The sequence below is a fragment of the Lonchura striata genome, chromosome 1, assembly GCF_050655825.1.
Source record: "Lonchura striata isolate lonStrDom1 chromosome 1, ASM5065582v1, whole genome shotgun sequence".
NCBI lineage: Eukaryota > Metazoa > Chordata > Aves > Passeriformes > Estrildidae > Lonchura > Lonchura striata.
In genome coordinates, this window is record NC_140703.1 from 19,767,136 (window position 1) to 19,784,852 (window position 17,717).

A 17,717-nucleotide genomic window follows, 5' to 3' on the forward strand; every position below is an offset into this window, starting at 1 on the left:
AGGCTTTGTTGTACACACATCTGAGAATGCCCTACCAAAACTATGCAAGAGCAAAGGGAAAACCGGATAGCACGCAGCTCCTGTTATTTGCCAGTGTTTTGGGGGTTTTGTGCAGCTCTGAACCAGTGGGATGGCAGGATGCAAAGCCACCTTCCCCAAAAAATTAAAACAGCACGTGTGCCATTTTCAGTGTTGCTAGAAAGAGCCGCAATATAATTTCCTGCCTCAATACAAGCAGTGGTCCTGGCAGAGCAATACTGCTGACAAACCTGAGTGGTGCAGGCAGTGCCTAGTGCCTGTGAGACAATAACCCCACTGCTGGTGCAGAAGGGTGCCTGCAGAGCAGAAGTGGTGCTTCTAGGATCCCGTGACTAATCCGTGTCCTGGCAACGGGCGTGTTTGGATCTGTACCTCTTCCTCTCCCATGTAGGAATGGTGAGATGCCTTCCTTCGGTGCAGTTAGGAATCCTGAGTGACATCCTGCTGTGTTGCTGCTAGAGGAGCAAAGCACTAGTTTTCAGTTGGATCTCAGATCTGGGGGAGAGAAGTGCACTCGCTAAAATCCCTGTTCTACAGTCCTTTGTACGCCTGAGTGCTTCTGTGCAGCTACTGGTGTGTGAAGCAGCACATTAATAACTTCAGGGGCTGTGTGTTTCCTGCCCTGTTCCCTCTCAGGAGCTCTGCTTGTGGCGCTGTGCAGGGCATAAAGTCCAGTTCTCAGATTGGTCCCTTCCCTTTTGCACCCGTATTGCCTGGGGCTGTGAGGAGGGTCAGATTTACGGGCAGGTGTTGTTTCTTTCTGGGCTTTCTCAGGGACAGAGCAGTTGTACCAAAGCTCTGGGTGTTGTTCCCACAGTGGTGGGGATAGCACGGGCTGCTCAGGCTGGGAGAGCTCATTTGTGAGGCCTTCAGGGTGCCACTCCCAGGTCACTGAAGAGTTAATTATTTTACTGAGAGGGGAACAGCTTCAGCAGTGAAGATGGGGCAGCTACAGAATACCCTAGAGGTCCCGAATTCCTCCACTTGCTGGCTGTACAGTGCCACTGTAGCCAGGGAATTGTGGTTTTACTATGGCAGCTCCAACTGCAGTTTGGTGCTGTGCTTGCCATGTGTGCTAGAAGTGATTCCCTGCTGGCTTTGCTTTCCTGGAGGTGGCACCTGCTAGCTCTTTGCCACTCTGCCTGAAAGAGGAAATGCCGCTCACTCCATCAGGTGATCCCATGATTTGGAGCTTTTGGGAGGGTTTGGTGTTGGTGGCAGTTTCTCACATGGTGGGTGCCCAAGTTCAAAGCGTGGCTGTAAACCTGGTGTCCCCTAAGCTGTGGGGTTGGTGTCCCCTCTTGGGCAGAAGGGCTTGGGGGAGGGAAGTTTGGCTCTGGCAGTGGGTGGGAACTTCTGGGTTGCATAATTGATGTGGTGCCATTGCCAATCCTGTTCTTTGGACCTACATTTTGAATGCAACTTTGCCAATAAATGTCCTCTTCCAAGTCCTCATGTTTGTACAGGAGCATGCAAGGGTTTTGTATTGGCTGTTTTCTTTTCATGCTGCTGTAGTTTGAGCAGGTGCTGCCAGCTGAATGGGCGGGATTTGACAGGTCTGTAGTAGAGTGTGTTTTCTCTGAGGAGTTTACTTTCACAAGTTAGAATTCATGTGCTGTTTTATGTATATGTCATGTTACAGTAATGATACAGTATAAGTAAATCACAGAAGGTAACTGGATAATGGGACAGAACTTTACATGGTTTTAAGAAAACAAACAAACATTTTTCTTTAAAAAATTTAAGAATCACATCCTCAAAACACAAATAAAACCCCCCCACTGAACCCACACATCTGCTATATAAACCCTTGGAATGTTTTAGTTTAGGGGATGTCTGTTTTTTTCTTTAATCTGGAAAACTTGAGGCATAGTTTACTGGTCATAAAAGTTAGAAATAAAGATATTTTTTTTCTGCAGTCTTGCTGCTGGAAGTAGAATAAAGTCAACTTTCCTGTTTTGTAATCTTTTATTTGTGTTGAGTAATGCAGGTCATTCACTTAGTCCTGTGTCTCAGTCGTTAATGTGTACCCCTGAAACAATTGATACCCCACCTAAAAGTGCCTAGAAGCAAACAGATGAGAGGTGCTGGTGGCTGTTTATTTAAAGCTGGAGCTGCACATTCCTTCTTTGCTGTTTGCTCATCCTTAGGGCACTGGACAGTTGAGGTTTGGATCCAGTGTGGCTGTTTTTTGCCAGTGGCAAGGCTTTATTTTGCCCGTTCTGTGACAACCGTCCCCTCCATCCTGAGGAGCTATAAATAGAGGCTAGCAGGATATCCTTCCCAGTGGTTCTCCAGCTAAGGAAGGCTAAGCAGTTACTGGAGCTCAGTATCCCCAGTGAGGCTCCATGTGCATGGAAAAGGAGAAGGACACAGCTGCCACATCTGGCTGGAGTCTCTTGCCTCTGCCTTGAACTTGTTCCCAGGAACATTGGAAGCTGTGACATTCTGGTAGGGATTCCCGGTAAGAGAAGTAGTAAGACAAGCAGCTTTCCAGGAGATGTGCTGGACAAAAGGGCCCTGCACTGATCCCAAAAGCTGTCTTTCCAGGGCACATGAGTAGAGAACAAAACTCCATTCTGTGCACTTGCATGATGTCATTTTCATATGAGTATCTTTTGTGAAGATGTTTCTTCCCAGGATTTGTGAATGGTCTTTCTAGGCCACAGAAGTAGCCTAGTTGATGAAGTGCTACTGAGCTTCATTGCCTGGGGGTCGTATCTGGTCAAAATCAAATCTCACTTTATTTTCCAAAGATTGCAGCCTGACAGCTCTGGATGTTATGGTGTTCTCTTACCTTCAGCAGCACATAATACTTGCTGTGCTTCACAGCTGGTGGTCAAGCATTTAAAACTTGCATTGATCTTCTGAGATACAGTGAAGCAACAGTTCCCTCTCCTTCCCTTAAGGAAGATGGTGACCTGAAGAGGAAAGGAAGCAGTGACTTTTATAGGGGAAGGAAAATGTATAGCTCTGACAGAATTCCACTTAGAGATCTGGTCATGCACTAACAGTAAAGGTGTTTTGTTAACAAAACAGTGCACTATCTGTGCTTGTTTGTCATGTCCTCCACGAGCCCTTTGTTCCTGTACAGGAACAAGCAGCTGCAGTTACGTCTGTAAGTCACTGGTGGTTGGCTGGGTTGGGTGGTTTCTAAATGCATGAATAAAATACATTCCAAAAGACAATGAATGAATGTGAAGCCTGCTTTGGGAAGGGTTGTTGGACACCTAAGGCGTGTTGGAATGATTGAGGGTGTTTTAAACTGCTCTGGAAATTGGAGAAGGGGAGGTTGAATGAGGTGTCCTGACAATGACCTGGGTGCTTGATATCCACTAATTACTAACCACTGTCTGGTTCTGTAGCTCGTGCTCCTCTCTGTGCAGCTGCTGTGCTCTGGGGTTTGTGTAGTGAGTGTATAAAATGGGCTCACAGCTCTTTATTTGTAAATAAAGACACCTTTTTATGGGACAGACACTTGAACCAAGAGGGCAAAGCCAAGGAAGTCAGTTCCAAGTCAGTTCTGAAAGGTACTTTTACTATGTTAACTTCACACTTAAAACAGCTAGACTTAAGATCATACATCAAGGGTAAATTTTAAAGTAGCAGTTCTCCCTTTTACTTCAAAACCCCCTGGTTCTCAGGTTTCCATGTAAACTAAACCATCACAGGGCAGTAATTATAGAATGAGAGAAATCAACAATTTGCTGTTCAAAAGACTGAGAAGTAAAGGCCATCAGCACCCTGTTCCTTGTGCCATTGCCTGCCCCTCTGCACCTCACAGGGCTCTTGGGCTGGAGCAGGGGCACAGTGGGAGCTGGAAGGTCTCTGTTCACTCTGCCCGATGTGGAGCTCCTATATTTCACACTCATTCTGCATTTGGGGACAGTCACTCTGTGCTTGGTCTGCCTTTTGCTGTCCTGCTGTGGTTTAATACAATTTTTAGCCTGAAACTGAACAGTTGAATTTTCTGCCTTTTGCATCCCTGGCTTTATAGGAATTACTGTGTAATTCCGTCCTGCTGGGAGAAGCACCCAGAAATACTCTTAAATACATGTTTTGTACTGTGTCTTGAGTTTAATACCCTTGAACACCTCTACTTTTGTATCAGCATCCTATAAACAGGCACTTATGGACAGTAAAAGCAGAAAGTCATTTCAAGCAGATCCCAGCATTCCAGGCACAGGTTCATGTGAGGCAGGACTCTGAAAACCTCTCAAGCCATAAATTTTCTTCCCCTTTGTTGCATATGTCTTTTTTTTTTTTTTTTTTTCCTTAAACAGAGTGTAAATTTTTGTGTCCAGGTTGTTCCTTGAGTTGATCATGGTGTCAAAGCTTTGAGAAACTGGATGTATTTTTGTGAAACAGCCTTCTGAAAATAGTGGTTGGGTAACTGTTTTGTGTATTGGTTTGGGAAGTGTGGTGAAAGAAGATCCAGGTCTAATTGAACAAATGCAGCTAGAAGTACTGGGGTGTCTCCTAAACAGTTCCCCCTTCCAACAGGGAGAAGCCACGAGGAACTAGGAAGGGAGCTAACTATTAGCTGTAGCTATGGGTAAAACATGGTGTTGACACATGTAATGTACAGAGAATTACATAAAAATTTGCTATAAATAGCTATTTGGTATTCTAAGATCTTAGGTAATTTTTAAAAAGTAACAAAATTCTGAGGTGTAATTCCAAGAGGTTGGGGGGGGGGGTCGTGAAAAGAACAGGATGGATAGATGGATAGATAGGTATGCACACTCATGTATATGTGCCTTCATTCTCCCTGGCAGTTTATGTATCCTTGGATTTTTTTTTTTCTGTGTTTCTCCCAGTTGCATTGTCCTGCTTGAGATGCTTTCAAGACACTTTATTTTCTTGCTGCACTCATTTCTTGTCACCTTGGGCCCTGCTCTGAGCTCTCCCAATTTCCATGGGGTGTCTTCTTGTGTTCCTGAAATACAAACATCAAAGCAGTGCTTCCACACCAGCTCCTTTGTTCTCTTTCTGTGGGACTGGATCCTTTCCTGGAGGAACCAGTTGCTTCTTCATGGGTAAAGGAGGGGATATGGAATGCTAGTCATAATGCTCATTGTTTTTCTTCCTCCCCCATCTCAGTTTTTGAGCCTTTTGGTGGTTGGGATTTGGATTTTTTTCCCCCTTTCATTACCTCTTCAAACAGATATTCCTGAGTTTTAATAATAGCACTGACTTTGTTCATCAAGAGTCTCTGCACTTAATTCTAAAGCACTTAAGTCTAAATTGAAAACAAGATTAAAAAAAAAAAAAAAACAACCAAAAAACCATCAGCTCACAAACCCTGCTCTCCTTCTATGTTTTTTCTGGCAGTTTTTATTTGTCCATACTGTGATCTCTCAGCAAGCAGGGATGTTAGCTGAAGTATCTCTTACAGCTGAAAGGGCTTTAAAATCCCAACGTTCTGGCACTAGAACTTGCATTTTGTGGGGATGAATAATGAAAAGTCATGGTCTTGTGTTGGTGTTGGAAAAGGCATGTAGCTACCTCTGTCTGGAAGGACAGTTGTTCTTCTATCTCCTGGAATAGGAATCAAATTAAGAAAGTAAATACAAAATAAGAAAGTAAATTTCCTACTCTTGGTGTTTTCTAGGTATAAGGCTTCCTTTTGTGCAGCTCAAAGCCCTGTTTGAACTTCCCTTGTCTCTGAGTATGTGGCGAATTTTTTTATCTCCTTCTTTGATGTTTTTTTTCCCCTTAACTGAGACAGTGGATAAATCTGTGTAAGTTGGTCACTTCACCAGTGTCTTGGAACTTTAAATTAATTAATAACATAAGAGACAAAGTTTTAAATGACATCTTACTTTCCATTACACTGACAAATGAAGACACTTTGATTCTCTTACTTTGCTGTGTGACAAATAATTGATGACATTTTTTACTCACATTCAAAGGCTCAATTTTTTCTTTATGATGAAGATGAAAATGGAATTATGTAACACAAACCAGTATTTTCTGTGATTTGTGAGAAATATTTCAAGGTAAAAACAATTATGTGTGTATGCTCAGCTTTCTGTGTCCATCTCTGTGTGCAGTTCTGGTTTCCCTCAGTTTCTGAAATGTAGAGCTTGTTTTCAGTTATGGCCAATGTCACCTATAAATATGACACATAACTTCTATAGTCTTCATATAAACCTCTATAAACTTCATCTAATACCTATAATTTCTGCAAATGTTCTTCTTGAGGAGTGAACTTTTCCCCTGGGAGCCATTTGGAGGGTAAGGCAGCCAAGTGTGCAGAGCAGTTCTTTTTAGCAGTAACCTGGTAAACGCTGCTTTCCTTGGGTTTGTGAAACAATCACTTCTCCCAGGGCCAGCCAGCAGCGTGGCCATGACCAATGTGGGATGGCAGCAATCAAATCACCCACCTGAAATGTTGTTTTTGCTTAATTGCTGAACTTGAGAATACATTTTTAGTGTTTGTTTTCTCTGTTTAGCTCTTCTCACTGATGGAGATGAAACCTCCTATTTCCCGAGCAAAGATGATTCTCATCACAAAAGCTGCCATTAAAGCTATTAAGGTAAAGTACAATAAAAAAAAAGATGAATCTGTAACAGCAGCAATGTTTTATTATTTCACTTGTAAGTAAATATTCAGAATTTCCCAATCTCAGCTTCGGGGATGGTTTATTCTAGTTGCTGTTAAGGCTGTTGTCTAGAAAGAAGTGGGTGGTGAATATCATTGGTTTTAGACTAGGAGCAAAGTGCCAGCTAGTTTGATTTTTTTGGGTTGTTGCTTTTTCATGTTACACCCACTTGAGTGTTGTGATTTTTGTGTAATAAAACTAAATATTGCAGGATGCAGCTGCACCTTAACATGTGAAACCAAGTGTGGATTGCAGAGAAAATAAATCCAGAAAGCTTTCACTAATACTTGGCAAGCTCTGTGCCTTGTGTGCACACTGACACATTTCTGGCTTGGGTCTGGGTTTCCCCCATGGAGTATTTTTCTCAATTTGGGAACATTCTACTTTTTGAAATGTGTCTGCAACATTCTGTAGCCTTTCCAAAGTGGTAGTAAGCACAAAGAGTTAAAATGCTTCTAAAGTAATGTGCCACTGCTGAGGAGATGCTAAATTAATGGATGTATTTATTTTCCAGCTCTACAAGCATGTTGTCCAGATTGTGGAGAAGTTTATCAAAAAGGTAAAAATAAAATAAATAAAGTATTGATAAAACCATCTGCATGCTTTACTGGATATTGCTAATAATTCTAGTAAATAACCAGAAAGGATTCTGTTACTAAGGGGTTGAGGGAGGGAAATCTGGTTTGTTAGGTATCACTTTGTCTATGTAAGTTCCACATTGTAGTTTTCCACAATACATTAAGGAGGGGAAGAAATAAGTAAATTGTGAGATTTCCCACCTTCCCTACAGCAGCTGGGGAGGAACCTGGAGGTGCTGAACTTGTAATGAATTGCCTCTACGACAATAGGTATTTCCAAGGGATGCAGTGTTCATGCCAGGGCAGGAAGAGGAAGGGGCTGGGGTGCAGAGCAGTGCTTCAGTCCCAGAGCAGGTTTGCAGGGGGGCTCTGAGGGGGCTCCCCCCGGCCTGACTCAGGGTCTCTGTGCTGTTTGCAGTGCAAGCCAGAGTACAAAGTGCCAGGCTTGTACGTCATCGACTCCATCGTCCGCCAGTCCCGGCATCAGTTCGGAACAGACAAGGATGTCTTTGGGCCAAGGTTCTCCAAGAATATTACTGCCACATTCCAGTATTTGTATCTGTGTCCATCTGAAGACAAGGTAGGACGAGCCCTTCAGGTGTTGCTGTGCATTGGTGGGGTGCTGCCTTGGTGCTTGCACTCCTGTGGCAGTGATCTGGGGGGGGTCTCTCTGACCCTGGTAGTGACTGCTGCTGAGGTTTATCAAACGTGACAGTTAAATGCAAATTCAGGTTAAAATGTATTTTGCCTGATCTCGTCAGTTTTGTTTTGCCTATGCAGACACTTCAGCAGTGTGTGTATGTGTGCCAGAAGTCCTTCTTGAGGCTCCTTCAGAACTTCCTTTGGAAGGCAGTGTCTGCCACAACAAGAAAGCATTGCAGGAGAAGCTTTGGTTTTGTAGGCAGAGACTGTTCTGCTCAGAAATGTTTCCTAAAAAAATCATGATGTTGTTTTCTTGAGTCTTTTCCATTCCCATACCACTGTCAGGGCTGGTCTTAAGGCCTCATTTTTCTTAGTTCTGCTGTATTTTTTAGTAGAATAGAGGCTCAGAAAGTGGTGTGAATTCCTGATGGTCCAGAGAAGATGGTTTTTCTGACCTCTGTCCAAACAGATCCCAAAAACAGTGTGTTTTAGAGGCTGCCAGTTGGTTTCCAGAAAATCACCTACTCCCTTTCTCCTTTGTGAAATACTACTTTTCCACCTGGCTTCCTCCCTAACTCTCCAAGTAAGCTTTTGAAAGGCTTTGATACTCTCTAGTTATCTAATGTGGAACATTGAGACCTTCAGTCATTGAATCTGGTATTTGGGAACTCCTGGGTTGATAGCCTGTGAAAGACAGCAATCCCTTCTCCTTTCTATTCCTCCATTACCATTTTGTTCATCTGAGTGAATGAGACTCTCCATCTCCTTCATGGAACTACTTAAAATAGGGAACATTATTATTTAAAACACACTTGCTTTAATGAATTTCTGGTTCCTAAAAAAAAAGTACCCTGATCTGCAGATTCTCAACAATTGTAGGGGATCTCTGAAGAGGATAATGATGGTACCTTTTGTTTTTAAAAACAGCCTTTCTGTAAAATTAATATGTTACTGAAAATGAGAGTATAACTTTAATCCATTTTTTGGCCTTTATATGATTTTCAAGTTCTGTGGAGAGATCGAATACCCAAAGCAATAAAAAAATGCTGCTGTTTTAAAGTTAACTGTTTTTCAGACCAAAATGTTACTTAAAAATAGACATTTTGGGTTTCTCTGTAATGGATGTTATTTTAGCAAACATTTTGTAAAATTCTTTAATTACTTAGAGGTGGATTTACATGGGTGTATATAACTGAGTCACAGTGAAAGAACAGAATCAGTTAATTTGAACTAAAAGGTACTTAAAGCTTATATGTGTGCATGTGAATGACTAAGTCTGCAGGAAGGAAGCAATACAACATGTGTTCTGCCTTCTACCTGCTTGCATGTTCCAGCTGAAGCAGCACAGCTACTGAGACATTTTTGTTTGAATGCTGGGCTAAAGAAGGAAAGGCCAATTTGCAGCTTGTTCTGGAAGCTGCATTGTTCTTCATGTCAAAAAAGAAACAACCAAAAAAACTTAAAATAACAGCTGACAATCACAGATTCTAAATTAATCCTTCAGTTCATCAGTGAGGATGTTTCCTTGTTGCTTTCCTCATCTTTCAGATAATGATGGAGATGCAGTTTCTGGTCTCAACATAGAATTGGTTGGGTTAGTAATACCAAGCAAGGAACCCTCAAACTGACTTCAAAGTGTTATGGTAACATTTTCTGGTCTAACTGTCCCTGTCTTCATGCAGGTTTTTCAGCTCATCTTCCTTTTCTCTTTTTGTTCACATGGGTTGGTTGTGTCATCCCTTTGGGACTACCTCTGTAGACATGGGGCTGAAATGGTGTCCTGGATTGTAAATCACACCTGGATTTCTGACTGGCCAGAAGAGTTTTAGGGAAATGTCACAGATTGCTTTGACAGTAAAATAAGATGGCAGTTTTTATCTTTGCCAGTTCAAAGGTGTTGCTGCCCTCTGTCACGACTCTGGGTTTGTTAAGTTGGTGTGATTATGTCACATGGTGTACAAGCCTTCTCTGCATGCAGAAGATAAAATGGTGACTTAAGAAATCTGGATTCAGCGTTGGTGCTTCCTTTTGTTTCAACAGAGTAAAATAGTTCGTGTTCTGAACCTCTGGCAGAAAAACGGAGTATTTAAAATTGAAATAATTCAGCCTCTCTTGGATATGGCAGCAGGAACCAGTGCCACTGCACCCATGGCAGAGAATGCTACCAACAATGAAGGTAGGGATGACATTTTAACTTCTGTTTTCAAAGGGCAAATAGCAACAGCTTGCTTGCTTTCAGCAGAAAGTGCTTGCTCTTGGTTCCAGCAGTGACATAGCAATAAAGTCAGCTTTGTCACAATGAGCAGCCAAACTAATTTTAAATAAGTGCTGATACTGCAGAAATTATCAGCATGTGAATACTGACTTGGGAAATATATTAAATGTTTATCATGTATATATGCATGTGTACTTATATATATACAGGTGACTTCAGTGTGCCCTCTTAAACAGATGCTCTTTTTTTCTTTTGCTTTGAAATATTTTTATGTGATTTCTCAATTTTAGAATTCTGATGTCATTTTTTAATGCCAGAATCCAGGTAAGTAAGTGGGATCTTAGATGTCAAAGAGCTTCATCTTCCTTTCAGTCAGCTTAGTACCTGAAAGCAGCAGCTGTCAGTGTTTTGAGTGTGCAGCCCTGAAAGTCTTGGACTGGTGTTTCACATCCAGGTTCTCAGAGCATTTGTGCCTGGGATTTTGCACGGGCTGCTGGCTGAGAAGCACCAACCTGCAGAGCACATCAGTGCCAGCCTGCTCACAGTGCCTGCACTGACCTATTTAGTGCCACAGCAAAGCTGGGAGCGAGGTTACAGGGAATATGCATTCCACAATTCCTTCTTCCTCCAGAGAGCTGTTTTTTGGCTCTGGACTCCGTGTTTCACACTGAGCTGTGGTAACCTCCTTATTTACTAAAAATGTGCTCATGGAGTAGGACTTGGAAAATGGACTGGAGTGAGAGAGGTGTGAGAGACAGCAAAACAGTGAAATCATCTCCAGCTGTGTTCAGGGAAGTGTATCCCATTAAAGGTTTTCTAAACATGGCAGTGCCAGGGAATGCCTTGGCATCCAAGCCTGGGGCTGCACAATTGAATTTTGGGACAAATGAGGGGCACTGCCTGTCCAGCTCTCTCTCTCCTCACTAGTGGTGAACAGGTTGGCAGCCTTCTACAGAGATCTTCAATGAGGTTATTCAGATGCACCAGAGGGAGAAATTTGGCCCTGCAATAAATATGCTAATAAATAATAATAAATATATTAATGCATGATGTGAAGTAGAGTCTGTTTCACCCATAAAGACAGAGAGAAATGCAGTATTTTCTCCCTTAAGTGAGCAAAGATCCTTCTAAATGTATACAGGAAATAATTGGGGAGTTACTTTATATTTAAAAACAACATATACCTTTTTGCTTTATTTTTATGTTGCATTTCACTTCTCGGAAAGTATTATTCAACACATTTGCCTGTGCTTGCTGCCTGTCAACACTGAAGTTACTTGAAATGCAAACAGAGGAAGGGCTTTAAAGGAATTGCTGTTGCAAGGCAAACATGTTTGTTTAGTGTTTCAAACTAAATATTTCTGTCTGTGGAGTCTTTTTTTAACTAACTTCTTGTACAGCTTTATTATGTCCATTAAAACAGATCTGCTGAAGAATAGTTACTCAGAGTATGTAGGAATTGATGGGATTATTGCTAATTTACTTGGTACTGGCAAGATGTTTATTAAAAAAGGTGGTGTAATGTAAGGCAGAGAGAATGGGAACACTAATAGCATGTCTTAATTGTGATCTCACAATTGTGAATCTTTTCCTGGAAAAATGAGTAAATATAATTTTCCTGGTGGAAGGATTTATCTATCAGCTGCAGGTGCCGCGTGTGCACATGCAACAAACTTTATCTAAGAAAACTACCTTTGAAGTAATCCTTAAAAACCTTTACTTATTGCCAGACTTCTCTGCAAAGGTTCAGTTACTGGTGGAAAATACTGAGAGAAACTCAGCTGCTCTTCCAGTGAGCCATGAGATGGTTGGTTTGGATTATTCATCCAAAAGGATGAGCCCAGGTCTGTGGAAGCAGAGCCACCACATTTTGCCTAATGCTGTTTAAGTGGTGAGAGCTTTCCTAAACCTGCACAAAATAAACATGGAGCTGGGAGCTAAAATTCCGTGTGGGACCATCTTTTCTGTCCCAGTGCATCCCAAGTGCAGGTGTGAGCAGTGAGCGGAGCAGTTCATGGCAGAACGAACAGAACATGCAGCTGGGGGGGTGCTGTAAATAGACCCTTTTGGGATAAACAGGAGATTGCAGGCAGCAGACACTTGTTGTGGGGAGCAAGAGGGACGTTGTGGAGTCACACAGCCCTTCCTGTGTTCCTGGAAACCCCCAGGCTCGCCGCCCCCTCCGGCCAAGGTTCCCTCAGAGCCCTCGCAAGTGGCTGCGAACTCAGTGCCCGCCGTGCCGCAGCTGCCCAGCTCCGATGCCTTTGCAGCTGTAGCCCAGTTGTTCCAGACAACACAAGGACAACAGGTAACTTGCTCTCTGATCCCCTTCAATTTCTGTGTGAAAATAGGGGGAAATGGTGGGATTGATAGCCTGGATTTGAGGCAAAAGAGTTTCCCAAAGGTCTTCAGTGGGAAAGAGTATTTAAATTCTTCCATCCAATAGTTGTGATATTTGATGATATTCAGTTTTATGTTCCTAAATAAGTAGTTATGAATTAATGCAGTTACAGGGTTTCTGGAACAGGTGGAGTATCTCAAAGAAAATTAGGAAGTTTGTTGTTCAGTCCATTTAAATGTTTGCTGTGTTGGAGGGCCTGGACACTGCAATGTTGGGATCTACTGAATTTTGCCACCAAGGTATTTAAAAAGGGACTTGTGGTTTTGCTCTAAGTGCTCCACAGTTCAGTCAGGTAGTTGCTGTGTTCACCCCCTGCCACAGTCTGTATTGACATAAAATCTATATCCTACAACTCTTTCAATACTTGGTGTTTATATGAGGACATTCACTTCATACTGTCTCATGTTTCTGTAGCTCCAGCAAATCCTACAGACCTTCCAACAGCCTCAGAAGCCGCAGTCACCGGTCATAGACAACACTGTGATGGCTCAGGTTCAAGCTATTACTGCTCAGCTGAAAACCACAGCAGCACAGCCCACAGAGCAAAAAGCTGCTTTCACAGCACCTGAACAGAAAACATCATTTGACAAAGTAAGTCTTGGTTTGCATTTTCTGAAGGTGAAATCTGGTTTTGGACAATTATTATTTTGTATTGCTACATATATTTCTATTTTCCCTGATTCTAACCTTGTCTTTAGTTTCAGAGCTTACATTGGTTGTAAGAATGTGATAATAAAGATATTTTGGCTGCCAGATACAGAAAAAATAGTTGTCCTGATGTGGTTTCTTTCAGAAGCTGCTAGATCGATTTGACTACGATGATGAACCAGAAGCTGTGGAAGATGCAAAGAAAGAAGATTCAGCTCCTTCCCCTTCAGTGTCTCAGCCAGCTTTGTAAGTACTGTGTCATAATAAAACTAAGAAATGTCCTAAAACATTTTTAGGTTAGAAAGTAGATGAAAATTCCAAGTTAGTTTAGTGTTGAACTGCTACATTCCAAATTTAAAACACTGTTAACAGTTTTTGGTGGGGTGATTTTTGTGCCTCGTTACTCAGTGATCTGGTGTAGATCTCTTGCCTCACTGATGGAAGACTGTGTTCTGTAGACAAAAACTCAGTTTTGGTTGCAGGATGAGTTCCATGTTTTTACAGTACAACTGGGGGTGTCAGGGCATCACTGGATCAGCTGGATTACTTTACTGGCTGGGGAAAGGTTGCTATTCCAAACGTTGTGATAGTTTATGTATTCAAGAAAGGAAAATTTGCTTTACAGTTTTATGTTGGCAAACATTCTGTCCCCACACAAGTGAGCGCAGGCTCCTGTTTCCCTTTTGCTATGCATTATGATAAAGTCTGGAATGACATGACCACATCCCAGTTTTTTCCACAGGACCTCTCTCTCATTCAGTGCACAGGCTGGATGGTGCTCAATGTCGGGGTTAGTCCATATTTCTTTTTTCCCTGCTTCAGTATGTGGCCCCATGTATCTGCATCTCTGTATCTGCATCTAAACCCTGCTCTCAAAACCAGAAGCACTAACTCTGTCTCAGCGTTCTGACTGTGTCTCTCACCTGGAGCACTTTGTCCACCAGTAGTAGTTCATTTAAGGGTCTCTGAAGGAAATGGATAGTATTTGCCTTAGAATGCAGATGGAGCTCTGGAGTACAGAAAGATGAGGTAGGTCATAGGCACTGCTTGTGTCTGCCCAGCTGGAGGCTTGAAGCCTGAGGGTGGCATTCCAGTGTTCCCAGTCTGGGGCACGCAAGCACAGTAATTCTCTCTGTAAAATACTGATCTGTCCAGAATCTTCTCAGAATTGTCTTCAGACACTGCAAAGTTCCACTTCTCATCACCATCAAATTGCTTTATCGCCCTGAAATCCTGCTGAGCTTCTTGCACAGGCTGCAATCTGCAAGCAGGTCCTGTTACCTGCACAGACCTCCAGAATTCCCTGAGCACTGTCCATTCTGTGTGTTGAATCAGGAAGTGATGGGCATCACTCTACTAAACCTGGTGTAATATTCGCCCCCTTCTACTCTGCCCTATTTCCTCCCAAACCAAAGTGTTCCCTTACAGCAAAAGTACAACCAGTTTCTTTTCCTTGAGGAGAAAAGCACTGCTTCTTTTGTTCCCAAAAGAGGAACTGCAAAGGAAGAGAATGAGCCTAAGGCAGAAAACCTTCCTGAAATGTTTCTGTAGGCTGAGATCTTCAGCATAAGTACAGGGGTGAGAGAGGCTCTAATCTTTTTGTAGCATTTCTCTAAATGTGAAAGGACTGCTCTTAGAGTGGAGAAAAGATCAGGCCACTCTTTCTTCCTTTTCTTTATTGGAAACGGGATCATAGTAAAGATAATTGTTCTGTCTAAAATAACAGCAAGAATTTGTAAATGTGCATAGAAATTTGTAAAATAAAGACAAATCTGTGCATCTGCTGACTTGTCTCACCAAAATATTCCTGGTTTTAGCGGGTTTCCAGGAGAAGGCATGCAACAGCCAGTATTTCCTCAGCTCCCAAATATGGATCCTTTCCAGCAGCGGATGATGGGAATGCAGCAGGATCCGATGCGGCACCAGGTAACCCGAGGCTTTTCCCTTGTCCCCCTGTTGTGTTTTCCATCCTTTGCTGTTTTCTTTGGTGCAGCAGGAAGGAAGTGATTTTCCTGCTGGTGAAGAGTGAATGTGGCTTAGCCCTCCATCTTCCCAAAGAAACATATTTCTGGTGTCTGTCCTAGTCAGGCGTTGAAGGATAAGATCGTTACTTGTGCACCCAAATCTTCATCTTTGCCACATCTTTTGTTGTGACTTTTGAGCAGACATAAAACTTTACTTGAGCCTGCTGGGAAAGCAAATATAATTCCTTCTCCTAGCTGGAATTCTGTTGTCTTTTCTTCTCCCAAGGTGCCGCTTCCTCCGAATGGGCAAATGCCAGGTTTTGGTCTCCTGCCTACCCCCCAGTTCCCACCCATGGCTCAGCCAGTGATGCCTCCAGCAGCACCAGTGCAGCCAACTTTCCAGTCTCCCTTCCCAGTCCAGGCCGAGCCACACCTGCAGAAACCCCACCAGCAGGTGAGCAGCCCTTGCAGTGAACAGTTCAACTCAAATGGTGTCATACAGGTCTTTCCCAAATGTGTGTGGATTGTCCTGGAGCAGGAAAAGGAAGATAACCAGGACACGGCTGGCTGTGAGGCTGGCTCTGCTGGGAGACAGTTGGAGGGCTCCAGGACTTGCCCTTTCCTGTCTCCAGCATAATTCAGGCTTAAATAGTTTCTTATAACATTCTGGGGAAAAGTTGCAGCAGATCTCACTTTACCTGGGATTTTGATGATGGAGCATGCTCCACTGATCCACTGGCTGATCTTAAAGAATAAAATCATGGTCTGTGGAGATGCAGGTGTTGCTGAAATGGGGTGAAATGTGGAAAACCAATAATTTGCAAATTGAAAATGGGAATTGTGTAAATTACTTCTATGGTGCCTTTTCAGTGGTTGTGTTATTATGTACATGCAATCCTGGACCCTCTCCCTGCTAGTGATTACAGAGTGAAGCTTTTGAGTCACATTACTCTTTAATTTCACGCATTTAAATATTCAGTAGATTTTCAGTGCTGTTAATTCAGTCTGAGAATAAAAAGAAATAAAATGCTTGTCCTGCTCACCCATACCACCTGTAAACTTCACTTTTTAGGATGTGGAAGTGGAACAGCCACCCATTCAGGAGGGAAAGCGACATGTTTCTGACAGTAGGAAATCAAGATCTAGATCTGCATCAAGGTAAATGAGTGAAAGTTCTTTTAGTGCAGGAATGAAAAGCAGATTAGCAGCTCTAAGATAATGAACCTCTCAAGCCATCTCCCTTCTAGGGGAAATACGATATCTGTGCAGTTCTCTCTCACTGGGAGAGAGCAACTTCCATGCCTTTCAGTCCAGAGTAAATTTTAGGGAGGCAGAATGTAATAACTTAATTTGCTTGTGCTCTAAAAGCATTTTTCTTATGAAAACATTTGTGATCTGTGACTTTGTGTGTCACTGAACCCGTGTGTCACATCTCAGCTGACCAAGCAGATGTGGCTCCACTCTTCATTTAGTTCAAGTCAACTTGTTCTTCACCAAGGTCCACATGATTTCTCTGAAGGTCTTCCACACCTGGAGTGGTTTAGAACTTGAGCATGATGTAAAATACAATTTCAATAGCAGAATTTATTTATAATAATCTTTAGTCACTTCTTTGTAAAAGCAGTAAGCATTTGCCTCATTGATACAGGTGTAACTTTCCCTCTGTTGAAGTGAACACAGTTTTGATGGTCAACTTCAAGGCAAAATTAGTAAACTATGAGAAATGGGAAAGTAATCAGCTGTTCGAGTGGGCTGCTGCAGTGATTTACTGTGGTTCTAAATGCCTGTGAAAGAGCTTGGATTGCTGTATTCCCTTATTGAGGGAACTCTGGGTATTTTATAGCCGAGGCTGTGTGCCAGTGCCGGGGTGCCAGGCACTGAGCATGCGTGGTTCTGGTTCCGACAGGTCCCCCAAGAGGAGACGCTCGCGGTCGGGCTCGCGCTCGCGCCGCTCACGGCACCGCCGCTCCCGCTCGCGCTCCCGGGACCGGCGTCGGCGCTCGCCCAAGTCCCGCTCCCAGGAGCGGCGCGAGCGCGAGCGGGAGAAGGAGCGCCGCTCCAAGGGGCTGCCCCAGATCAAGGCAGAGACCGTCAGCGGTGAGTCTCCTCTCTTCCTGCTGCTTTGGGTTGCTCCACACGTTCCTGTAATGCCACTTTCGCGGGTTTTGTGTTCCTTGGGTTCAGTGCTGCTTCTTGTGGTTTCCCTGGCTCATCCAAACAGAACAGAAATTAACTGTCTTGTGATTCCTGGTAGGAATTTCACCACACTTCCCTGTACTTCTTTACTTATAGTAGATGGTTTGGCATTTCTGGAGTATCTCCACGTTAGAAATATTTTGGCTGTAAAATGAGAAAAGGAAAGCTGAAACTCCATGTTTTTCTTTTCCTTCCTTTGAGACACATAAGGTAAAGCAGATTGAACAAAAAGGATTTGAGTTAATTGTAATTTAATACAATTTTTCTAAGTATTCAGTCTTGTGTATCTCTCCAACCAGAAGGGGAGATTTGACCTGGAAAACACACAGGCTGATGTTTCGATTTCTTATATAATCCTGGCTTTGCCAGCGTTCATAGACGAAGCATAGTAGTTAACTTCTGAATATTCCTTAGGAGTGTGGAATC

The 17,717-nt window shown here is 42.9% G+C and overlaps 1 protein-coding gene across 2 annotated transcripts in view; it reads left to right on the forward strand.

The window, feature by feature from the left end:
• The window catches only part of SCAF4 (SR-related CTD associated factor 4), a 29,818-nt gene that overhangs the window by 1,181 nt on the left and 10,920 nt on the right, over positions 1 to 17,717 (forward strand). Inside the window, exons 2-13 of one of the 2 annotated variants that reach the window (XM_021550094.3) lie at positions 6,498 to 6,581; positions 7,162 to 7,206; positions 7,644 to 7,805; positions 9,908 to 10,043; positions 12,251 to 12,390; positions 12,898 to 13,074; positions 13,277 to 13,377; positions 13,874 to 13,921; positions 14,949 to 15,057; positions 15,382 to 15,549; positions 16,168 to 16,253; positions 17,002 to 17,192. In XM_021550094.3, the coding sequence (XP_021405769.2) occupies positions 6,498 to 6,581; positions 7,162 to 7,206; positions 7,644 to 7,805; positions 9,908 to 10,043; positions 12,251 to 12,390; positions 12,898 to 13,074; positions 13,277 to 13,377; positions 13,874 to 13,921; positions 14,949 to 15,057; positions 15,382 to 15,549; positions 16,168 to 16,253; positions 17,002 to 17,192 (1,447 nt within the window). The remainder of the gene's footprint in view (positions 1 to 6,497; positions 6,582 to 7,161; positions 7,207 to 7,643; positions 7,806 to 9,907; positions 10,044 to 12,250; positions 12,391 to 12,897; positions 13,075 to 13,276; positions 13,378 to 13,873; positions 13,922 to 14,948; positions 15,058 to 15,381; positions 15,550 to 16,167; positions 16,254 to 17,001; positions 17,193 to 17,717) is intronic. The other variant, XM_021550097.3, reaches the window with a different exon arrangement.